The sequence below is a fragment of the Cyclopterus lumpus genome, chromosome 24 (genome assembly GCF_009769545.1).
Source record: "Cyclopterus lumpus isolate fCycLum1 chromosome 24, fCycLum1.pri, whole genome shotgun sequence".
Classification (NCBI taxonomy): Eukaryota; Metazoa; Chordata; class Actinopteri; order Perciformes; family Cyclopteridae; genus Cyclopterus; species Cyclopterus lumpus.
Genome location: NC_046989.1, coordinates 2038479 through 2053201, shown reverse-complemented (window position 1 = coordinate 2053201; position 14723 = coordinate 2038479). Strand labels below are relative to the sequence as shown.

Sequence of the window (14723 nt, the reverse complement as noted above, 5' to 3'; positions counted from 1 at the left end):
TTCTTTTATTAAGACCAGCTGGTTTTAACGTGTAAACAACGGTCTCGTGTCATTTACACGCTGAATGAAGAGGAAACTGGTCTCACAGATAACGAAGTATGACACCTCAGACCGACCAGAGCGTGTTGTCAAGTATTTATTGAAGTTAGTAGTATATATATATTACACATTAACTATATCATGAGCTAAATATTAATGTTCGTTGCAAAAAAAAACAATGTATCTGATTAGTTTACAGTAAATTAAAAACAAAAGTTATTTCACGTGAGATCACGAGAATCAGTTGTCGCGAGACCGGCGCACGCAGCGCAGCTGTTTGTTTGGGTTCGGCGCGTGACTACGGCGTTCTGTGACGTCACGGCGTTCTGTGACGTCACGGCGTTCTGTGACGTTCGGTGACGTTCGGCAGTCCTTTGATCCGTGTATTGAGGGGCAGCCAGAATGCTTTGCTTACATAGGGAGAGTTAGCACAGACATTCATTATTGAGAGGTTTTTTGCAAACGACCAGAAAAAGAAGAATAGCAGGATCTTCATCCAAGACAATCCACCATAGTATTGATATTAATAATTCAAACAATTATTACATTAATATTTCCCAATGAGTCTAGCACAGGCAGCACAGATGGAGGAGATGCCAACAGACATAACCATTTACCCGCTGATCATTTCCTTCTTCGAGACGTTGACAGATCATCAGTTGGAACTGCTGTTAAAGGGCCAGATGGAAGAGACCAACATGGCCCCGTTGAGGGAGCTGCTTTTGGACATAATCAAGACCTTGACCACAGACTTCCTACCAACATTTTGGACGACAGACGTGGTGACAGAAGATATAATCAAGTTGGCTCTGGGCAACAGCGTCACAGACTGTTTTAAAGCTGCTCTGGGGGTCACCGTCCAAGGCCAGAGTCCCAGCGCAAAGCTCTTGAGGGACATGATCGCAGAAGAGGTCACAGCCACCATCCAGTGCTCCATGTCGTCTCCAGACACCCCGATGGAGCAGTACATCACTCCCCCCAGCAGGCTGGACCAGATGCTGAAACAAGCCGTCAAGATGATCAAGGCGATCGGGCGTAAGATGATGATGAATGTGTCCAAGTGTAGTGAGGGAGAAGTTCTAGAGGAGTCAGAACAACCAACAACATCTCAACTCAAAAAAACAGAACAGGAACCAGAACCAGCGGAGTCAGTAAAAGCAGAACTCTCTGATGAATCAGAGAGCCAAGCAGGGGACTTTCCAGAGGTTGAATCAATGAGTCTAGCACAGGCAGCACAGATGGAGGAGATGCCAGCAGACAGATTATCCATGTGTAGTGAGGGACAAGTTCAGTCAGATCAACCATCAACATCTCAACTCCCTCAGTTGCCACATACGGCAGAAAAAACAGAGGTCTCAGCAGAAAGCAAAGCAAATCCTCTGTTAAGAAAACATTCATGGTGTGACCCGTCAACCACTGAGGAGGAAGGTTCGGCTGATTCTGTCGCCCCCATTCAGATTATGGTTAAGGCATATAACAAGAAAAAAACTAAACTGAAACCAGCGCAGTCACTAAAAGCAGGTAGCTCTGATGACTCAGAGAACCAAGAAGAGAAGGCACCACATGTTTTTCGGAGGTCAAAAACTCTGAAAAAAACTAAACAGGAACCAGAACCAGCGGAGTCTGTAAAAGCAGGTAGCTCTGATGACTCAGAGAACCAAGAAGAGAAGGCACCACATGTTTTTCAGAGGTCAAAAACTCTGAAAAAAACTAAACAGGAACCAGAACCAGCGGAGTCTGTAAAAGCAGGTACCTCTGTTGAATCAGAGAGCCAAGAAGAGAACGCTCCAGATGTTGACTCAAAATCTCTGAACAAAATATTTTCATGGGATTTAAATTCAAGCACTGAGCAGGATGATTCTGACGTCCCCTTTGAGGCTAACATTATGCCATATAACAAGAACCAAACTAAACAGGAACCAGAACCAGCGGAGTCAGTAAAAGCAGAAGCACAGGTTGAATCAAAACCTTGGGATGAAGGTTGGGATTTTTCTGGCGGCCACATTGAGATAAAGGTTATGTCATATAAGGGGAGAAAAGAATGGAGGGATTCTGGCAGCTGGATGGAGGTTTTCTTTGTTCCGCGGGACGTGGTCGAGGAGGAGGTACCCTCAGCGACTCCTGCCCATCCTTCGCAGGAACAAAAGAGGGAAAATGCACTGTTATTATTCCTGGAGAACCTGGTGTCACGGACAATAAAGAAGTGTAAGGTTCAAATTATCATCGAGGACCCCGCTACCATCATCGAGCCTCTCATGAATAGGACGTGGGCCGCGGTCGAGGACATCGACTTTGATTCCTCCCCCAAAACCTTCGCCAACTTTGAGAAAACCCTCCTCAACGATCTGATCAAGAAGTGGGGCGGTCCACAAATGTTGCTGCTCGACATGAGAGCTGGGGAACCGATACTTGAGGAGTTCATCGCCTCTGCTGTCAAAACTCACCTGTTGGCGCCAGTAAAGCGGCGCAGCAGCATCTGCCGGTTCTTCTCGTCCGTGGGCCGAACCATCGCCAGCATCTGCAAGAGAAAGCCGGTCGACAAGGCCGGTAGCTAACGCGTAACGTTTAGGGTTAACTCTGGTTGATCCAGGGAGAAGCTCTAGAGGAGTCAGATGAACCAACAACATCTCAACAAAAAAAAAACAGTCCTCTTCTTGGTTCTCTGATTCATCAGAGGGTACTGATGTTGAATCTAAAGGACTAGGTCGGTAGCTAACGCGTAACATTTACGGTTAACTCTGGTTGATCCAGGGAGAAGCTCTAGAGGAGTCAGATGAACCAACAACATCTCAACAAAAAAAAAACAGTCCTCTTCTTGGTTCTCTGATTCATCAGAGGGTACTGATGTTGAATCTAAAGGACTAGGCCGGTAGCTAACGCGTAACGTTTAGGGTTAACTCTGGTTGATCCAGGGAGAAGCTCTAGAGGAGTCAGATGAACCAACAACATCTCAACAAAAAAAAAAACAGTCCTCTTCTTGGTTCTCTGATTCATCAGAGGGTACTGCTTTTACTAACTCCGCTGGTTCTGGTTCCTGTTCTGTTTTTTTTTTGTCAACTAAAAAAAACAGAACAGGAACCAGAACCAGCCGAGTTAGTAAAAGCAGTACCCTCTGATGAATAAGAGAACCAAGAAGAGGACTCACCAGATGTTGAATCTAAAGGACTAGGTCTGTAGCTAACGCGTAACGTTTAGGGTTAACTCTGGTTGATCCAGGGAGAAGCTCTAGAGGAGTCAGATGAACCAACAACATCTCAACAAAAAAAAAAACAGTCCTCTTCTTGGTTCTCTGATTCATCAGAGGGTACTGATGTTGAATCTAAAGGACTAGGTCGGTAGCTAACGCGTAACGTTTAGGGTTAACTCTGGTTGATCCAGGGAGAAGCTCTAGAGGAGTCAGATGAACCAACAACATCTCAACAAAAAAAAAACAGAACAGGAACCAGAACCAGCGGAGTTAGTAAAAGCAGTACCCTCTGATGAATCAGAGAACCAAGAAGAGGACTCACCAGATGTTGAATCTAAAGGACTAGGTCTGTAGCTAACGCGTAACGTTTAGGGTTAACTCTGGTTGATCCAGGGAGAAGCTCTAGAGGAGTCAGATGAACCAACAACATCTCAACAAAAAAAAAACAGTCCTCTTCTTGGTTCTCTGATTCATCAGAGGGTACTGATGTTGAATCTAAAGGACTAGGTCTGTAGCTAACGCGTAACGTTTAGGGTTTTCTCCGGGTGATCCGGTTTGAAACATCTGATTACGCCAAAGAGTTCCAATCCTTTCTCACTTCATCAGAGAGGGACGTAGACCAGTGGAGGTCTACATTCAATTAAATTAAGTTTATTTTGTATAGCCCAATGATCTGGTTCCAAATTATAAATTTGCCTCAGAGGGCTTTACATTTTTACACATACATGGCCATCCCTGACCTTTGACCTCACATCAGATCAAGAAAAACTCCCCCAAAAAAAGAAAAAGAAATTCTAAGGGAAAAAGGGAAGAACCCTTCAGGAGAGCAACAGAGGAGGATCCCTCTCCCCGGATGGACAGAAGCAATAGATGTCATGTGTACAGATGAACAGAGTTACAGAGTTAAACACATTTAATGACTAGGACAGAAATGATGAATAATGAGTAGAAGGCATGGACCACGATCCAGACCTCCACGATCCATGAAATAGGGTGGAAGAGAGGTGAGGGAGGGGGGCATCAGCAGGGCCAATGGCAGGAGGCAGGGCCACAGAGGCAGGAGGCAGGGCCACAGAGGCAGGAGGCAGGGCCACAGAGGCAGGAGGCATCGCGAAAAAAAAGAAGTATTTAGGGTTAGACCTATTTTTTTCCGCAGGGAGAGACCCCTGAAATCAAAGTATATTTTGTACTTTTTTTCAGATGATAATAATAATATTTTTTTTTTTGCAACAAGCCATTATGTCATGACCTAATTGTAATAATTAGCTGATGACATAATGGCTCTATATCTATATAGTGGGAGTAGTGGCTGTAGTGGGTATAGTGGGAGTAGTGGGTATAGTGGGAGTAGTGGGTATAGTGGCTGTAGTGGGTATAGTGGTTATAGTGGGTATAGTGGCTGTAGTGGGTATAGTGGGTATAGTGGGTATAGTGGCTGTAGTGGCTGTAGTGGGTGTAGTGGGAGTAGTGGGTATAGTGGGAGTAGTGGGTATAGTGGCTGTAGTGGGTATAGTGGTTATAGTGGGTATAGTGGCTGTAGTGGGTATAGTGGTTATAGTGGGTATAGTGGCTGTAGTGGCTGTAGTGGCTGTAGTGGGTGTAGTGGGTATAGTGGGTATAGTGGGTATAGTGGCTGTAGTGGGTATAGTGGGTATAGTGGGTATAGTGGCTGTAGTGGCTGTAGTGGGTGTAGTGGGTATAGTGGGTATAGTGGGAGTAGTGGGTATAGTGGGAGTAGTGGGTATAGTGGCTGTAGTGGGTATAGTGGTTATAGTGGGTATAGTGGCTGTAGTGGGTATAGTGGTTATAGTGGGTATAGTGGCTGTAGTGGGTATAGTGGGTATAGTGGGTACAGTGGCTGTAGTGGCTGTAGTGGGTGTAGTGGGTATAGTGGGTATAGTGGGTACAGTGGCTGTAGTGGCTGTAGTGGGTGTAGTGGGTATACTGGGTGTAGTGGCTGTAGTGGGTATAATAGTGGCTGTAGTGGGTATAGTGGGAGTAGTGGGTATAGTGGGTGTAGTGGGTATAGTGGGTGTAGTGGGTATAGTGGCTGTAGTGGGTATAGTGGGAATAGTGGGAGTAGTGGGTATAGTGGGTGTAGTGGGTATAGTGGGTGTAGTGGGTATAGTGGGAGTAGTGGGTATAGTGGGTGTAGTGGGTATAGTGGGTGTAGTGGGTATAGTGGGAGTAGTGGGTATAGTGGGAGTAGTGGGTATAGTGGGTATAGTGGGTATAGTGGCCGTTGCCTGTTAGGTGTCACGCTGTAAAGTTGGTGTGTGTGTGTGTGTGTGTGTGTGCGCGTGTGCAGACACACATGTTGTATTTTCTATCTATAAATTGTACATGTTATCCACGCATCTACATATTTAATGAGTAGATGATCTAAGGAGCTTCTGCAATATTCAAACTTACAATACATTCAGACCCGCCCACCCAATATGTTGTTGTTGTTGACGTTGTTGACGTCCCTGCATTCCCCTCCGGTGCCCAGATGTCTGCAGACATGGCCATGGAACAGGTAAACGGGAACGGCCCGGAGGAACCCATTGACACCCCGGAGGTGAGCCGCTCCGAACACTTCGCAGCTCTGCTGGAGGCCGGCCTCCCTCAGAACGTGGCCGAGAAGCTGGACGAGCTCTACGTAGCAGGTGAGTGTGTGTGTGTGTGTGTGTGTGTGTGTGTGTGTGTGTGTGTGTGTGTGTGTGTCCAGGTGTATCTTGCCTTCACCTGCTTGGAGAAAGGTGTGTCCTGCCTGTTGTCATCGTACCTGTAGTTTAGGCTTTTCTAATTATTTAGTATTTGATTGGCACCAATGGAAAAAGTAGTGCTCATATATTTGCACTATTTTGTTTGCTGTGTTAGAATATAATGATATTTAATTTTTTTGTAGCTATTGTAAGTCTGTATTATTCTATCCTGTACCTCCATGTACAAATACTCTGTCCTGCTAACCTTTAACACAAAATAGTTTCTTTACAACAGCATTTATACATACAAAAAAAAAAAATGCTATATGCCAATACCTGTATATAATAGTACTAATATGCAGAGGTTTTCTTAATGGTGTACATTACATTATAGGAATATAATTATTGATTTTGTAACGTGTTTGTCACTTTAATAATGTTGCAGCTGATGATTTTTAATTACTTTTTAAAATATTGATGTGTATCTTCTATATTCTGAAAGAACACATTTATTTCCTCATTCGTATTTTGTGTTTATTATCTATATCTGCAAAGTAACTAAAACATATTAGATGCATTTAGTGGAGTAGAAGGAGAAGAAAAAGTACCATCAAATGGAAATACTCAAGTAAAGTACAAGTACCTCAAAATGTGCTATTCTACTTACTATTGAGAGACGGAGTAAACGTTGTTGACTCCAAGATAAAAAATATATCTCGGCAGACCTGATGGCTTAAAAACAAAGGTTACCTGGAAGCGCCTTCTGTTGTATAATTGGCTAATAATAGTAAATCGATAAGTTCTTCTGCAGCTATAATCTACGTCTCTTAACGAGTCCACTCCCGTACGGAAATAAATAATTAAATACAAATCTTTTGTCCATTTGTGCCGGGGTCAATAAACTGAGATTTTCTTAATGTTACTGTCTTTTAAAACTCATCCAATCATCTGCATGTCTTCAGGTTTTGGACAAAACAAGAACTTGATGTGTGATTTTCACTGTTTTCTAACCTCTTTTTTTACGAGATGCACACCAAATGATTAAATATATAAAATCATCTGGAGGTAAATAAAGAATGAAAAATAATTATTAGTTCCGCGTGTTTTGTTTGATGCTCTTGCACTCTAGTCTTAGGAGACTGTTTTTAAACGATGAATCTTGGAATCACTTAGTTCCTTCTTGTAAAACTGTATTATTATTGTTATTATGATGAAGTCCCTCTCGTGCAGCATGCGTCTCATGCGCCTGTTTGTCGGCACTAACCTGTAACCGCCCGGCCGTCTCTGTTCTTCTGGTGCTCGTCAGGCCTCGTAGCTCACAGCGACCTCGACGAAAGAGCTCTTGAAGCTTTGAAAGAGTTCAATGAGGAGGGAGCCCTGCAGGTGCTGGTCCAGTTCAAAGAGAGCGATCTGTCACACGTGCAAGTGAGTCCACTCCTCTGGAGGACGAGCGGGGTCTTTGCGTACAATAACTCTTTAAAAAGGTTGTTTGGCTCCTATAAAAAGTAGGTAAACCCCTTCGGTGCGTCTCTCTCTCCCAGAACAAAAGTGCCTTTCTCTGTGGGGTGATGAAGACTTACAGGCAGAGGGAGAAACAAGGGACCAAAGTTTCAGATTCCACGAAAGGACCAGATGAGGCCAAAATCAAGGAGCTCCTGGACAGAACAGACTACACACTCGACGTAACAACGGGCCAACGGAAGTATGGCGGACCCCCGCCGGAGCCGGTGTACTCGGGGGCCCAACCCAACGTGGGAACAGAGGTACGCCGGCGTGTCCAGAGGACATGAACACGTCTTTTTAACTGAGCCACAGACGGGTTGTAAGTAACCGTGTCAACAGCTGACTTCACTTCTCGTTCACACCGACTGTTTGTATTAAACTGAGGGTCGGTTAGCGGTGAAGTAGTCGGCAACTATTTTGATCAATCGATTTATTGTTTCAAGCAGAAAGTTAAAGGTTTCCATTAGTTTCAGATTTCACACCTTTTCACATTTTGATTTTTTTTGTTGTCTTTTTTTTTTGAACTCACTTTTTTTTAATTTAGTTTTCAACAACAAACAATATGTATTTTCATACAGTCGCTTCCTGTCAATTTTTCAGTTGTATGTCTTGGTTCACATGATATTCAGGTACAGTGTACAAGACATAAAGAACAACAAACATCAAAGGTGATCATTCCAAGAAAGAAAAGAAGAGGAGAAATGAGAATAATGAAAAGATTGCATAAAATAGAAATTAAATACAAATGAAATAAAATAATTAATTTGAATAATGATTGTCCACTCCTGAGTGTATGTGCTATATATGCTTTTCATAGAGGATTGTGTATGATGTGTGTGTGCCCAGAGACAGTTAACAAGAGCAGTTCAACCAGAGGGCCGAGCAACATTCAGTAATGACAATCATTGTAGTAACAATGCTGCGACAGGACCCCATCGTTTGGTAAAGATAGGCTTCTGGAGCCTTAATGAATATGTGATTCGCTCCATTTGATAGATGTCCCATACTTTTTGGATCCATAAGTCGTATGTTGGGGGATCCGGTTTTAACCATCTGATGGTTATACCCTTCAATGCTGCTGTGAGTAATATGTTTAGGAGGTATTTTTTGGCCCTCCCATCCAGGCCTTCAGGTATCGCTCCCAATAGTGCTACTGTGGGGTCTTGTTGGATGTCCTGTTGGAAGATTTCTTTGAGGGCATCAAAGACTTCTCTCCAGTATGTATTTAATTTAGGGCATAGCCAGAATATATGTGTATGATTGGCAGCGCTTCCACAGTTCCGCCAACACAGGTTGGAATGTGTTGGCCCATCTTAGCTACTATTTCTGGTGTTCTGAAGAATCTGGTGATTATTTTCCATTTAAATTCTCTCCAGGTGTTTGAGTTTGTAACTAGGTGTGCCTCTGTGCACATTTCCTCCCAGTTATTCTGTGGAATGATCGTGTTCATTTCCGCTTCCCATCTCTGCTTTATCTGTTGGGAATTATGTAGATTCATAGATAGAAATATGCTATATAATTTACTTATTGTTTTCTTATCTTCATTCCCCATCTGTATCTCGATTAAAAACCTTTCTAGGGGTGTACGTTTCACAAGCTTTCCCCACTCTTTGTGTGTTGTTAGAAAAGTTCTTAATTGTAGGAACCTGTAGAAATCGGTTTTGGGAAGATCAAAATCTTTTTTCAGCTGCTCGAATGTCTTGAGGTTATCCTCATTAAATAACTGGTGCAGGTGAGCCAGTCCCATGTCTGACCACTTTCTAAAGCCGTATCCAGATCGTTGGGTGTGAAGGTCTTCATAGATCCGATGCTCGTTAGTAATGAAATACATTTTGGAAGCCCAAAAGCTGTCTGTATTTTGTTCCAGATTTTAAGAGTAATCTTAGTCCACTCTGCCACTTCTTTTACGGGCGCATCTGAAAAAGGCAAGACTTGTAAGGGCTCTGGGCATATGTTTTTCTCAATATTAAGCCAGCGAGTGTATGTGCCATTCTGAATCCACACTATCAGAGGTTTCATTTGTGCAGCCCAGAAGTAATATTTTAAGTTTGGGAGTTTAAGGCCTCCATTTAGTTTAGAGAGCTGTAATGTTTTAAGTCTAATTCTAGGACGCTTTTTTTGCCAGATAAATTTAGAAATGATTTTATCCAGGTTATCAAAACTAGATTTTGGAATTTCTATAGGTAGCATCTGAAATAAGTAGAGAAGTCTGGGCAGGACATTCATGTGAATACTTTCAACACGACCAAGCTGGGACAAAGGGAGCGTAGACCATCGTTCCAGGTCACTGTCAATGCACCCAATCATTCTACTATAACTGGCCTCATATAACTCCTGTAGCGATGAGGGGATGTATATACCAAGGTACTTTATACCGTCATTCGGCCATTTAAATCCACTTTGGAGTTTTACATTTCTTGACATGTTTCCATTGATATCCATAGCCTCTGTTTTCTCCACATTTACCTTTTATATCCAGAGTAGTATCCATACTGTGAGATGAGTTCCTTTAGATGTGGTATTGTTGATGCAGGTTGCGTCAGATATAATAATACATCATCAGCATACAGGGATATTTTATGATCCTCTTTATGTATTACAGTTCCTTTTATTATCATCTCTGATAAGCTGGGCTAGGGGTTCGATACTAATTGCAAACAGCAGGGGGGATAAAGGGAGCCTTGTCTGCAGCCGCGTTCCAATGTGAATCTTTGTGATCTGTATCCATTCACTTTAACAGCTGCTTGTGGTGACGAATATAGTGTTTGTATCCAATTCAAGAAGTTGGGGCCAAATTTGAATCTTTTTAGTGTTTGAAATAGATAATGCCACGATACCCGGTCAAATGCTTTTTGAGCATCTAGAGACAAAATCATAGCTTCTACTTTCTCTTCTTTTTGATGGGATATTATGTTTAATAAGCGTCGTAAGTTATCACCATAGTATCTTCCAGTGATAAATCCCGTCTGATCAGGATGGATGATTTTAGTGATTATATGATTGACTCTTCTTGCTAGGATTGCTGTTAGAATGCGCAGGTCCCCATTCAGCAGTGATATCTATATGATTGGCACTCTGTGGGGTCTTTTCCTTCTTTATGAATTACCACTATAGTTGCCTCAGCCCAAGATGGTGCCATGGTTTTAGATTCTAATGCATGGTGGTATGCTTTCAGCAACAGTGGTGATAACATATCCTTGAAGGTTTTATAAAATTCATTAATATATCCATCCGGTCCTGGGCTTTTATTATTTTTGAGTGTTGAGATCACCTGTTTGATCTCCCATTCCTCAATAGGCTTCTCTAATTCCTTGGCTGCTGATTCTGTCAGTTCAGTTCATTTTATAGGATTTAAGAACTCTGTAAGTTTTGCATTATCAGAGCAGGTATCTGTATTTTTGTATAAGGATTTGTAAAACTCTGCGAAGGATTCTGCTATTTTATCTGGTTTTGTAACAAAAGTTTCTTTTGATTTAATTTTCTGTACTGTATTAGATGATTGTTTTTTTCTTAATCCAAATGCTAGTAATCTGCTTGCTTTGTTACCGTGTTCATAGTATCTTTGGTTCGTGAATCTTAAACTTCCCTCAATTTGATCTGATAGTAGGCTGTTGAGCTCTCTTCGGGTTGACTTGAGGTCATTTAGGAGATTGGCTGATGCAGATTGTTTATGTTTATGTTCTAAGTCTTTTATTTTATCTTCCAATTCTTTCTGTTTGGACTCTTTTCCTCTTCTCTTAGCAGAGGTGAATGAAATAATACGTCCTCTGATGTATGCTTTGGCACAATCCCAGAGTATAAGAGGTGTTGTTTCCTCCAAGGTATTGATATCCAAGTATTCCTTGAGTTCTGCTGTAATAAAGGAGGTACATGCTTTATCATTAAGGAGAGATGCATTAAGTCTCCATTGTTTAGAGGTTGGTCTTTGGCCGATGTCCCATTTTAATGCCACGGGTGCGTGGTCGGATATAGTTATAGGAAGAATGTCAATGTCCACTATCCTATGTAGCTCTGCTTTCATGGTAAAGAAATAATCGATCCGTGAATAGGATGTATGTCTGTTTGGGTAGAACGTGAAATCCCTGCCTCTCGGGAACTTGCTTCTCCATATATCTACAAGGCCTGCCTCCTGGGATTGGTATTTGAGCATTCTACTCATTCTAGAGAGCGGAGTTTTAGAGGCAGGTTGTCGGTCCATTAGTTGTGACATTACACAATTGAGGTCTCCTCCCATCAGTAGCAGCCCTGTACTATATTGTAGGATCTTATTGAACAATGTCCTGATAAAGCCAGGCTCGTCTTCGTTAGGTGCATATACATTAATGAGGGATACTTCTGTGCCATCAATTAATCCGTTAACTAAGATATATCTCCCCTCTGTGTCTTTGTGTACTAGTGTTTGTGTGAAATTAATTTGTCTGTGTATGAGTATGGATACTCCCTTTTTTCTCCCCGATCGGTGTGAGGAGTAATATACTTTATCTGCCCAGGACCGTCTCAACTTTTCATGTTCAGCATCAGATAGATGTGTTTCCTGGAGGAATGCAATGTGGCAGTTGGCTTGTTTCATCTGATGTAGAATGTTCTTTCTCTTAACAGGGCTATGAAGGCCTTTGACATTGTAACTTATCACTTTTAGCGGGTCCGTTGTGTGAAGTATTCAATTTTCATATTTTGGGAGTTTGTGTAGAGAGATGGGAAGCAGAGGCCAACAGCCAGCACATGGGCCATGTATCTTGTTATGTGGAGTGTGGAGAGTTGGACTAGATAATGAAACCAATAGGGATGGGGTAGAAGAGGGTATTTAAGAAAAATGGATGATGAGCTTGTTGTTCTAATAAACAATGTAGGATCCCCAGGGAACAGTGGGATCAGAACAAGGGGAACGCAACAGTCTGGACTGCTGTTAGCTAACATTAGCAACAGTCCGGTGGGACCTAGTCCCTTAGCCACTAAGGGCAAGCAGCAACGGTGCACAGTCGAGATAGAAATGACTATGCTATGGGTGTGCTAAGATAAGGAATAGAGAAAGTAAGAAGAAAAAGAAAAGTCGACACAGAAAAGGACAGTGTCGAGTAATGGCCATTCAGGCCCCTGCAGCTCTTGAAAATATATATATTTGAATATAAAATAAAGTAGAAAATAATGATGTGCCAGTATGTGAAATTGCAGAACTCACTGGTCAGTCCTTACTGCAGTTAACAGTACTGATGGGGATACATTTAGTCTGCGGCCTCAGTAGATGGGATGACTTTCTTCCGGACATACTCCGTGGCTTTGCCGGGATCCAGAAACTCCTCGTCTTCGTTGTTGTGCGAAATCCGGAGTCTTGCCGGGTACAGTAGGCCGTAGCGGACTCCTTTCCTTCCTCGCAGGGTCCTCCGTATGTCCGTGAACGCGGCTCTGGCTTTAGCAACGCTGGGTGTGTAGTCTGGGAAGATAGAGATCCGGTTCCCGTTGTAGACCAGCGGCGCTCTTTCTCGGGCTCTCCTTAGGATCTCTGCGGCATCTCCGTCATTGTGTCCTTTAGCGATGATCACTCGTGGTTTCTCCCGGTCTCCTGGTTTCCTGGTGGCGGCTGTGCGGTGCGATCGGTCGATCTTTATGTCCCGGTCCAGCTGCAGGACTTCTTTAATAACTTTGGCAACTGTGTTAGGGGAGCTGGAATCCGGTTGTTCTTGAATGCCGGCTATCCGGATATTACACCGTCTCATTCTCCCCTCCATATCCTCGCATCGGTCTGTTAGAGTTGTGACCTGTCTTTGAAGGCTGGTTATCGTAACTTCTTGTGCGGCCACCTCGTCGGACCGTGTTGATAAGCCGCCCTTCACGTCTTGTATGTCGGCTTTCATGTGGTCTACTTCTGTTTGGATAGCGGTCGTGTTTTTAGAAATTTCGGACCGCACCGCTTGTAATTCAGACTTGAGTGAATTGAAATCTTCTGCTAGCGCACTTTTGAGTTCCTCTCTTATAATTTTGGAAATCTCTCCCTTCAGGGAAGATAAGATGTCCGCTTTCATCCGTTCGGTCATACCTGGGCTTTCACTGCGGGTGGGAGAGGGTTGGTCCGGGTCACCTGGTGGGATCTGCCTCGTGGTTCTTGTAGGCCGTGATGAGCTACCGCCGGATTTATATTTGTATTTTTGAAGCTTTTCCGCCATTCAAAAATGATGTAGCTTGCATAAGTCAGCTGTTGGCCCCTTTGTGATGTCCTCGGTGAGCTTTGAGGCTGGTATTCTTGAAATAGTAGCTGTTTTTATGTAAAATATTGTCGGTTCTGCAGGAGCACTGAAATTAGCGTCTTACTCCATATCTTGCTCACTAGCGCCCCCTTTTTGTTGTCTTTTAAAGCGAATTATATTTGAGAGTATTGGGACTTTTTTATCAGCCTTTTGAAGATGTGATGGGCGTATTTCTCTGAGAGATTACGATGAGTAGACCAGAACACCTCTGCCACCACATTCAACTAACCTTTTTAACACATTTAACACATTGAAACGCGCTGTCGACCACACTGAGATGTTGGAGTCTGTAAATGTGATGCGTGTTATATCTCTTTAAAAATGTTTTTATTCTCTTTTCTCCCTAGATATTTATCGGGAAGATTCCCCGCGACTTGTTTGAAGATGAACTGGTCCCTCTCTTTGAGAAGGCCGGGCCCATCTGGGACCTGAGGCTAATGATGGACCCGCTGAGCGGCCTGAACAGGGGCTACGCTTTCGTCACCTTCTGCACGAAGGAAGCGGCCCAGGAGGCGGTGAAGCTGGTGGGTTCAGCAAGAGTCGACTTTCCCCTTGTTCTTTGTCTTTATCAGATTTGTTTTGGGAAATGTTCTTTTTCTTTAAAAAAAGTTGGAGGCATTTCTTTGTCGTTAAAGTGTGTGTGTGTGTGTGTATTTTCTTTCTCTTTCTCGTAGTGCAATAATCACGAGATTCGCCCCAACAAGCACATCGGGGTGTGTATATCCGTCGCCAACAACCGGCTATTCGTTGGCTCCATTCCCAAGAGTAAAACAAAGGAGCAGATTGTTGAGGAGTTTGCTAAAGTCACAGGTAAAAATATGTAGTCGGTGTGTTTTTAAAATGTATTTTCTAGATGCACGTTATGGGTTTGAAACGAATCTCTTGTTACCGTCGCCTCGCAGAGGGCCTCAGTGACGTCATACTGTACCATCAACCCGATGACAAGAAGAAGAACCGGGGCTTCTGCTTCCTGGAGTACGAAGACCACAAGACAACCAGAGGAGTCGCCCCCTGGTGGTCAGTGGAGAGAATGCAGCTTTAACACAAGAAGCATAGACTTCTATA

General features: G+C 43.2%; 1 protein-coding gene across 1 annotated transcript; it reads left to right on the top strand.

The window, feature by feature from the left end:
• Nucleotides 1-5717: 5717 nt before the first annotated feature.
• On the top strand, nt 5718-14649 carry LOC117727706 (heterogeneous nuclear ribonucleoprotein Q-like; the record flags this gene model as incomplete). Its single annotated transcript, XM_034528134.1, has 6 exons — nt 5718-5874; nt 7220-7338; nt 7455-7676; nt 14006-14182; nt 14333-14468; nt 14561-14649. Coding segments are annotated over exons 1-6 (900 nt in total), but the record flags the coding sequence as incomplete, so codon positions are not given.
• Nucleotides 14650-14723: the final 74 nt, after the last annotated feature.